At 52.8% G+C, this 10,425-nt stretch overlaps 2 protein-coding genes across 2 annotated transcripts; one reads left to right on the forward strand and one right to left on the reverse strand.

Moving 5' to 3' along the window:
* Positions 1-193: 193 nt before the first annotated feature.
* DBP7 (ATP-dependent RNA helicase dbp7) lies at positions 194-2,713 on the reverse strand (the record flags this gene model as incomplete). Its single annotated transcript, XM_051466447.1, has 1 exon — positions 194-2,713. One exon carries the CDS (start codon positions 2,711-2,713, stop codon positions 194-196), a length of 2,520 nt encoding a protein of 839 aa, XP_051329302.1.
* Positions 2,714-3,027: 314 nt separating this feature from the next.
* J4E85_002168 (uncharacterized protein) lies at positions 3,028-4,238 on the forward strand (the record flags this gene model as incomplete). The annotated part of the gene is made up of 2 exons (XM_051466448.1): positions 3,028-3,052; positions 3,106-4,238. 2 exons carry the CDS (start codon positions 3,028-3,030, stop codon positions 4,236-4,238), a joined length of 1,158 nt encoding a protein of 385 aa, XP_051329303.1.
* Positions 4,239-10,425: the final 6,187 nt, after the last annotated feature.

Below are 10,425 nucleotides of genomic sequence, written 5' to 3' on the forward strand. Positions count from 1 at the left end.
ATGTGGAAGTGTAAACGGCACCACTTCATCACGGCGTAGGTTGGGTTTATTGGTCAAAGGCGCACCGAGGTATACCAGAGCTAGACTTGCTGGAGACCTCGTCACCTCGGCCTCTTTAATGTATTCAGAGAAGATGGAAAGCTTCAATAGAGGGATGTGCCACAAGGCTGACACTTCATTACGATATATATGTTCAACCCAAGTTGAACTCGCTCGCCATACCCGCATGACGCATAAACTTCTCCTTCGCACGAACCGCCTTCCTCATCTTCGCTGCCTCATCCGTGTCGGCACCCTCTGGAAGATCCAGATCCACGACTGCCCTCTTCGATGTACCCGTATCAGCCTTGCGACTGGCCAGGTCCACCTTCGGCCCGCCGCGCACCCTAGCAGGTGTCTTGTCGTTTCGTCCAGCACCTGTTCGTTGTCCCGGAATCTTCATTCCAGATGGTCGTTCACGAAGAGCAAATGCCTTAGCCAAGTGACCCAGGTGCATCGATTTGATATCAAAGTATTGACGTTCATCTGCAACGTGGGTTGCGTAGGCGCGAATGTGGCTTTGGAAGGCTCGTCGAGCAGCTTCCAGACGAGCAGGGGATGCTAGAGCCCAGCGCTCAATGGCGAGCTGGAGGTCGGTTGCTTTGTCCATGTAGGCGTTCTTTTCCATTACTCCGCTGGTGACTAATCCTCGGTTGAGGATGTCATCGGCATCTTGACGCACAACATGTACTCCAGCTTCTAGGTCTTTTCTGTCTGATTTTAGGATCTCGACGTAGCCTTCTTCAGTTCCCGGCATTAGGAAGATGCATGCTCGTCCGTCGCGACCTGCACGTGCGGTACGACCGATTCGATGCAAATGGTCTTCTCGGGCGAAGGCAGGATCAAATTCGATAACCAGGTCGACGTTTGGAAGATCAAGTCCACGGGATGCGACATCTGTAGCGATGAGAACCGAAGGGGTTTTGTTCTTTGTGAATTGAGCGAGTGTCGAAGTTCTCACGGCTTGTTGTAATGAACCATGGAGACGGTATGCTGTGACTGTGTGCGTCTTTGCAGAAAGTACGGGTGACTCCGCACCTGTCACTGTGAGCTTGGTGGGGTCTGCCTGTGTTATCGCTTTGGTCTTCTTTGGTTTCTTTTCTGCGTCGTCGGCGGCTTCCTCAGCCTTGTCGCCCTCCTCCTCTTCTTGTACCTCTTCCTTCTTCTTTGTCTCGGTGATCCCTTCGATTTCGCTGGTGAGCATGTCAAAGTGAAAGTCGACAGAGTCGGCACACGAGATGAAGACAATAGCCTTCATGACAGATCCCTTCCGCGCGAAAGCTCGTTTCAGATAGGCTATCAATGATACCAATCTGAGCTTCGGTGCCACCACGGCGTAAGACTGCTTCAATTGCGCTGGAGCAGAGAATGAATGGCCACCTCCTGGTTCGCTTGTTTCTGGTCCCTTTTCTGAAGGATCGGCTCGAATGTGCACTGCGTCTTTCAGACTTATCTGCCCAAGCCTCTCCACGTCCATTTTCATGGTTGCGGAACAGAGTACCGTTGTGCGCTTTTCTGGCAGGCCTGGTATTCTTGACTTCTCGTCTTTCCTCGCGCGCATTCGCAGATTCAATGCTCCTACGATCTTTTGGATCTCCTGCTCAAAACCAAGCTCCATGAGCCGATCACCTTCATCCAGAACGAGCCACCTGACATTGCTGACATCCAAAGCTTCTGTGTTTTCCAGATGATCGACCAATCGACCAGGTGTCGCGACGAGTATGTTGATGCCCTTGCGTAATCGTGCCTTCTCAGACTTCTTCTTCTCACCACCAATAACGGTTGTAGCAACAAGCCAATGCGCGCAGCCTAGAAGCTTCTCTAGCACATGCTCGATTTGCTTGCTCAACTCGCGTGTCGGTGCCAGAATGATGGCAAAAAGACCCGAGTTTCTCTGCACGCTTTCGTCAACTTTGCGCTTCCTCATGTTCGCAGAGAGCTCCATGAGTCGCTGTACGATAGGTAGCAGATATGCCAGGGTTTTTCCCGAACCGGTCTCGGCCTGTATGAAGGCGTCCGAATCGTCTTTAATGAGTTGTGTGACGGCAGTCTTCTGAATCGCGGTCGGTGCCTTCAAATCCATCTTCTTCAGCAAATGCGCCGCAATGGTCGTGGACATGCCAAGGGATGTGAAGGTGTCGAGCTCGCTGCTGAGTGGCGCGTTCGAGGGTTCTACGAGCGCATCGTCTTCGCGGCGTTCGTTCGCTTCGGGCTTCGTCTTCGATGTGGGGTTGTAGGTGAACAGCGAGGAAATGACCTGCTTTCCACCCTTTGGCGCATTGTTCTGCTCGCTTGGTCTTTTCGCGGGGTTCGGGTTCGGGTTCGATTGAGGTCTGAAGTTGACATCGTCTGTCTTTTCCGTCGTCCTTGGTCTGAAGTCTCCGCTCACGCGCGCTCGCTTTACTGGCCTGTCGCCGGAATCGGGAAACTCTGGGCTCTTCTCCACACGTGCCTTCCTCGGGCCTAGTTCTATGCGGTTTACATTTGTCGCATTGTCGACTACCTGTTTCGGTACCTTCTCGCCGTTTAGTCGTGCTGTAGCCTTGGTGTGCCAGTTCTGCGCCGCCTTCTTCGCAGTGAGGCGCTCCTTCCAGTTGCCGCCTTTGAATGAGGGTTTGGATAATATGCCACTGTCCGGTATGGAGAAGTTGAGGAGCATGCCATCGTCAGCCATGGTGTCGTATATCGTCGCGTGTGGTTGGAGATCTGGCGGGGTGCAGATGCGAAAGAGATGGAAATCTCAAGCCTGGGATCTTTTTAGTGGGGCACTAGGCTCAGACGGGCACTCCCTCCATGATGGGACCTTCAGCGCAGAAACGAGTCGTCTTGACCTTTCTCAACTTGATCACCATGGCTGCCTCCTCGCTGACTCTTCGCGATTTGTCCGCTTTCGTGTTGCGAGAGAGACATCCTCGCTTCTTCCCCATTTTTGCGCGAGGCGATAGCTAAGGCAGAACTCTGTCCGCGACACTTCCGCAACTCTCCGCAATGGCTTCCCTCCGTTTCGCAGCCGGTGAGTGTGCACCTCAACACAAGCCATTGGCCACAACAACTAATCGCGTGCAGTGCCTATAGTACGAAGATGCTTGGTCAGGAGCTTTGCGCGTCCACTGCACGCTCCTATCGGCAATGGCATCCGATGCCTGTCCACCAGTTCATCACTGCGCAATACCTCGCCCACACCCGCAACCCAAATCTTCCGCGATGTTGCGCCCCTACGTGACTATCGCCGAACCCTCCGCTCCAACAATCGCACAGTTGGCCTGGTTCCGACAATGGGCGCCCTGCACGAGGGTCATGTCTCGCTCATGCGACATGCAGCCGCCGAGAACACCGACGTCTTCGTTACCATCTACGTGAACCCTACACAGTTTGGACTGAATGAGGATCTTGCCTCGTACCCGAAGACATGGGAGGCAGATATGCGAGTCTTGGAAGAGCTGAACCAGGAGCTGGCGAGCGCAAACCAAGGCCGCGTGACGGCTGTGTTCGCACCAACCACAAAGACCATGTACCCCACACTGCCGCCGGACAGCAGTATACCAGGTGTGGGGAGCTTCGTCGAGATGCGTCCGCTTGGCCAGCTTCTCGAAGGTGCGTCAAGACCCGTCTTCTTCCGCGGCGTAGCGACGGTCTGCATGAAGCTCTTCAACATCTGCGCGCCAGATCGCGTCTACTTTGGGCAGAAAGATGTCCAGCAAACTCGCGTCATCAAGCGCCTGATCCAGGACTTCCATCTGGATACCAGCTTGCGTATCATTCCCACTTCAAGAGAGTCAGACGGCCTTGCGCTCTCTTCTCGCAATGTCTACCTCGGCGCGCGTCGTCGTAATGTTGGCATTGTCCTCAATCAAGCGCTTCGCAAAGCAGAACTACAATACAACAATGGCATGAGGTTACGGAATGACGTCCTCTGGCCTGCTTTCGACCACGGTAACATGACATTGATCGAGCAAGAACAGATGGAGCCTAGCAAACGCGCAAAGTTTGAGTTCGACTACATTAGCCTTGCAGACCCTGATACCATGGAAGAGATTGACCAAATTGATGATTCGAAAGGCGCTATACTTAGTGGTGCAGTCAAGATGCTGCCAGTCGAGGAGCCGCAAGAGGGTGAAGATTTAGGCCAGCTGGACTCTGAAGGTCGACAGGTACCTGTGCGCTTGATCGATAATATCGTCCTGGACCCAATGAGATGAGAGTGTCTCCTAGACACAGACAATTATGGCACTCAAGGGCTATATCTGATTCAGTGTAATGGGTATCTGCCATGACTAGAAGCGCGCTGCATCACTCAAACGCGACCGAATGCTAGACCACCTCGGAAAGGTTCTTGAATCGATCATTTTTCACCACATCCTATGCAATAGCATGTCCATTCATTTCCCTTGCACCTCGATTCTGTCATAACTCCCGACTACCAGAGCTGTCTTCGTGTGGGTACTACAGCAACGTAGCCGTTAAGTAGCCGCAGATATCTTTACAGCATGCAAGTGTGCGAAACAGAAGTGTATCAACTGACCCAGATGCAGTAGAAATCAATTGTCTGTTAAAATGAACTGTGTGTATACTAAAACGGATGACCCTCATACATCCGCTGACGGAGACGATGTGCAGGCTATCTCCAGCTGCTTCTGACAATCGTCACACGGCGTTGCCCAAAGAAAAAACCTGTTCTTCAAAACGTCCGTTTAAGCTTCCGGCCAGTCATCTGCTGCAGATACTCACTTTACCAAGAACCGGTCCATCTCCGCGACTGCAGTCTGCAAGCCATTGCAATCCCTCCTTTCGCCTCTACCCGTCCGTCCGTCCGTCCGTCTACCACCAACATAATCTCATCGTACATACCGTACGCGCAGCATCGTCAAAGCTGTAGATCGCCACGGTCCGTGAATCCACACACAAGCCTGCTGCACCACCACCAACATCTCCCTAAGCGCCTGCACCGCTCATCAAGGATCGTTCCTACATGCTTCCAAGCTCTTTCTAGAAGGTAGTGGGAGCAGTGTTTGCTAATTTTGGTGACATGTGGCTTGATGTGGTTGCCGTGTGGCTTACCGATTGGTGGAAAATGGTGTTGTGGCGTCCCTCATGGGTGTTGGGAGATTTGAGTAATGCGACGGAGATTGTCAGAGGAGTGATATATGTGTCAGAGATGCTCTGGTGACCCTCATGCGAGTGGGGATAGGTCTTCGATGTTGAGGATGGCGTTCGACATGTGCGGATTGTGGAGATGATGATGCGGCCAGTGGGCTGGCAAGATCCGTTGAGAATGATGTGGGAGACGCGATGTATGACGGAAACCTTGGAACAGAAATCAATTGGCCCAGAAGAGTAGGAAGGCTTCAGGTTGAAAGGGAAAAAAGAGGTGGCTCGAAAACACGACAATACCAATGGATGCTGTATCCCATCGATGGATGAAGGCAGTGACCTCCCCGTGCTCAGGATCTACGTACCAATCTCGATGGAACCATCTCGCGTTCTGAAGGACTCGTCGTGCGCCCCGGAATAATGCGACGTTTGTGTGTGTTGACAATGAGACTCGACTTTCCCACGTCCTCGACGCGTTCATGCGCTGGACAGTTCACTCCTTACATGCAGAAGGCGGGTGCGATCTAATGGACCCGCGCAACTTGGGTTGAATGGCTGAGCTTTTTAAGCACTCCGTAAAGATGAGTTGGAAAGGAAGATAGACGAAACGCACGTGAGGGAGAGGGTCCATGAGGCTGAGTGGTCCGAATACGTCATAAGAGCACACGGCCCAAGCTTCAAGCTCTTCCAAGGTACCATCGCGACCACGTCCGGTTTCCAACACACCCATCAATGTGAGTGCGTTGTCGACATCTGCCGTGGCTGTTCCAACTATCGAGCGCCAGATTCAACCCATGCTGACCTACTTGTGACATAGGAGAACACGAATTTCGTACGCACCATTTCCCTCGAGCACGATGCAGTAGCCTTTTCACACATCGGTGTGCCTCCAGACATAACCTGCCGCGTCCTTTATTCACCATTCGGCCCGAGACGCGTCGAAGGCCCTTCATCTAAATCACCTCCTAATTGTTCTGCATACCTGCGGTCACACGAATGTTGGTAGCTCGTGCAGTACTATAGTCACAACCTCACATATACCCCTATACTCCGTATTTCAAGATTCGTATAAGACACGTTGCGTTCTTGACAAACTGATCCGAGTCTAGTGTTTTGTGCCTCGATAGGGGCATGCAATAAGCGCATCAGGGTACGGGAAGATGCGTGAGAATATAGTACAGAACTATATCGCAGTCTCGTCAGCCCGGAGTACATGCAGCAAGGCATGTGGTTGTCCCTGGATTTCTTTTGCAGCTGCTCGACCGATGTTCAGAAATTGGCATGTCCATGCTCGGCACGTAGCGATACGTTAGATGCCAAGATGTATTCCAACACGATTGAGATCAAGCTTCTCCACATTCCGCTTCGTCGCCGCAGCCTGCTCCCGGAAGATCGCGGCTAAGCTCGTGAAGCTTACCCCTTATAAGCTTCAAACAGCGCTGGAGAGTCGGCCCTGCTGTCGCCATGAACTTCACCAAGCGTCAAACTTTTGGGCCTGTTAAACTTCGCAGAAGCCGCGAATGTCTCCAGCTGTGTGACCTTCGGGAAAACGCATGATGCTGCGTGGGGCTGCGAGCTCAGCGCGCCTGTTGACTTGGACAGTTTTCGTGTACAATCTATACCACGATATCACCTTGGCGGACCTGGGGAATATTGCCGGGAACCCTGCTTGTATTGCATACCCCACATTTGAAGACAAAGGCCAAAAGCGCAAAGGGCATCTTAATAGCTCTTTGCTATGATAATACCAATTCTGAATGATAGCCTGGTTTCGGAAAGCTTCTCGAAGGCCTTAATTGCTCCAGGACTCCAGGGCCGACGGTCCACGAACCTGTCCACTTGTTACAGTCTATTCAGGGGTGCCTGACAACACCTTGCAGGTAGCTATGAGTAGTTACGAGTACCTATAGGTATCTGCAGGCTACCGTCGGTATGTGGAGATCCGTTTTAGTCGAGAGTATAACGGAGGGCACATTCGTCCATGGCTGACCCGTCCTCACGTTCATCATGATAAAAGTTTGTTGTTATAGCTTCGCCCGGCCGATTATAGATGCGCGTACGTCTTCCCGAAGGCCTTGGGCTCGATTTGGGGCTGGATCTTGCGTTCGAGACAATCGCATTAAGGCGCTCGGCTTATGCCTTGCCGCCCGCTGCTGGCCGGGCGGGTGAGCTCCCGATGCTGCTAGGATGCCGTTCAGCACAGGGTACAATCCCGAACTACTTGTCGATCTTTCAACACTGATTCCCTTTTCACAACTATCTCGGTATGATAACTAGGACGCAGCACGTGAACAAGAACCTTTGGCCTATAGACGGGAAGTTCCATTGAGGAGACGCGCAAAGCGAACTTTGCGATGTCGCGTAAGTATACACAACGCTTGCATCGCGATCCCGCGCATCTACAGCAGCTCCGGTCTAGTCGAGCATGGCCGGTCGGAAGTCCAGATGTGGCTCCCGGTTCCGAGAGCTCCAGGCCAAAGCCATGCAACCATTATCAACCCAATTATTGGCTCTGGAGGTGATGATTGGTTATAAAAATATTTTCGTCAATAAAAGACGACATCGGGTGATTGTTGGCGTCTACTTCGCATTAGCGACAACTACCAGCCGTCCAGTATTTCGGAAAGAGGAGCTTTCTGCAGGTGCTAGGGCCGTGCCGCTGTTCTCCTCGTGCATTTACAAATAGTTAGTAGTCTTGAACTGCATGCACGCAGTCGCTTGACCTGAAACGGCTTTCGCCTTCTGCCAACGCAGCCTTGGTAACTGCTTTTGGAACCGGCCTCCAGCACTCGATGTGCTAACAGAATGACTGCGTGATCTGGTCTTGTCATTGCGGGCTACGAGACTGGTTCGGAGCTTTGACTGGCAAAAACGTCGAGACGGACTCTTGGGTTGAATCCTATCAAGATGCAGCGAACCTAGCTCCGGTGACGCCGAACGCAACGGCATGTGGGTCTCGAACTCTCGACACGGATTATGACTCCTTCAGACAGAGTCCCAGCGTGAGGCTGACACGTGAAGATCAATAACCTTGTGAAGGGTTGCGGCGTGCCCTGCTTCTCGCCAAAGTGCGGTTACACCGTTGTGACGCTCCTTCTTACGGCATGCTGTCTGTAAGCAGCCTTCCTCGGGACGACCCTCCACATAGCCAAGACCTTCATCGGTCATTCGCAGTAACTTTGACGTCGCTTACCTCAACGTTACGCCATGCTAGGGTCTGGGATCGAATCTGTTCGACCTGGCAAGGCATCTATACCATAGGTCAATATATCCATGTGGCTGACGCCCGCTTCATGTACCAAGACCAAGTCGACCCGCTATCAGGCTAAAAGCTGACGGCAGCCAAAACGGTCGCCCGTCCACTGTTCACATCCTTGCCATTGCCTTAATGGTCATCCCTGCCCGTTGATTACCGAGATCTAAACAAATGGCAGCGAAGCACGCAAGCGTCGAGGAGTACTTGTGGGTACAACCGAGCTGCAACCAGTGAAGGGGTACCCATGTGCCCGAGCTGCTGCAACCCCTACCTACCACGTTCCCCACATCCTGAAGCGTCGATCGTGTCGGTCGCTTCTACTTGTGGCGAGCTGTGAAGCGCTCTACGTTGCCATCGCGTGCGTCTCGTACTCCACCGCGTGGTTCGATCTTAGCCACCATCGCATGTCGTCTCATTCCGGTCAGGGTCGACGGAGCTCAGTAATCTCTCAAAGACAGAACAGCACGGATTTGGCGCAGCGCCTGCAAGCCTCACGCCAGCCGCACGCCATCTGACCGACCTAGAGCGTGCATGTCCGAACCACTTCGCCAGCCGACATCGCCCAAGAGCGCACGCCAAGAACATACTAGGATAGCTCCAAGGGCCATAGCAGACTCGAGGTCCTGACATCCAAAAACCGGTTCCAGTTGCCCGTTGCCGCAACGGCTCGCGACGATCTGTCAGAGAATGACCCGTTCTCTCAGAGCAGGCCGCAATTCCGGATCGTGGCTGACTCTTTGAACACCGAGTAGCCAGTGAGCCATTGCTTGCTCACCGCATTCCGAACTTTGGGTATCCACGTTGATTGTCCAACGTCACCACGCGGCAGACGCAGCCCCCATGGCCCGCAGGGCGCGTACCATGCGCTTTGACATTGTCTCAGTATTCTCCGCATGCGAACTCGTACGGTAGTGCACAGTGCGGCGTGTGGGGTCTTTCTGCCCTTCGTAGACGTTCTCCTTTCTGTTCATATCTTTAGATGAGCCCCTCAATATGTCGCAGCTTCCATAGAAGCCCTAAAGTGTGGAGAAGCACGTTGAGAAGGTGGCGCTCGCCCTAGCCACATGGTGCAGACGTGGAGATGGGGTGGCCAAATTGATTCGGTATTACACGCAGCACTACCGTGAAGGACTGCAGTGTCACCGTGATTTGTCTCCTTATGCCCTGGATTTGCTGTTCCTTTGTACTGGGTCATGCACAGATGTAGCGGAGAGTAGGGAGGGGCTCCGGCGCTGAGGTCTACCTGTAATGAAGGGGGCTTGCAGCGTGCATGTCATATGACTCTCGTTTTGGAATCGTAGAGTTGAGGGCATTCACAACTTCTTAGTTGAGGTGTTAAGGCGGCTTGGACAATCTTGTTCACACCACCACTTGCACAAATATTAGCATGCTGATGATGGTGAATTACGTCTTCACAACCCACTACTGTTAATGTGCTCCCCACGCTACAAGATCTTTTCATCAGCTGTGACTATCGCATCGGCTCACGAGCCCAAGCCGGGCATCTGACTGTACTGTAGCCGATCATCTTATTCCAGAGTTCGATGCCCTTCTCCGGTCTACATAAGATGGGCGTTTGCTTACATGGGCTCAAGCAGCAGGGCGTTTCGGGAGATGCAGGCGGTCACTGACCCGGCGAGTTCCAGGCTCCCTAGACAATTTTGACCAACAACGCGTTCCAACACAGCTCAACAGATCTGGGGTGCATATCAGGGCAATACTCCTTGCATACCTTAATGTAGCTTCGGTGTATGCTCTCCGCACCCTCTGCCTTAGTGACACTTGCCTGCGAGGGAAGTGACTTATTCCTATCCAATCGCGTTGATATCCTGAATAGTCTCATGTCTTACCAGTCTGCAGCAGCGTTCCCATACTTCGCAGCTGGCGAACTTTCTGTCGTTGTTCTAACTAGGGCTTTGAACGTGCATGCGATAGATCTTTGGTACTGGTAAAGACACGCCCTCGTGCCGGAAATTATTGACGTTCCACCGGGTAGGGTCGTGGACCGGGAAGCCGAACGCTGGTATACTAAGACGAGG

This window comes from Alternaria conjuncta, assembly GCF_024043145.1.
Source record: "Alternaria conjuncta strain BMP 0040 chromosome Unknown scaffold_3, whole genome shotgun sequence".
Taxonomy (NCBI): domain Eukaryota; kingdom Fungi; phylum Ascomycota; class Dothideomycetes; order Pleosporales; family Pleosporaceae; genus Alternaria; species Alternaria conjuncta.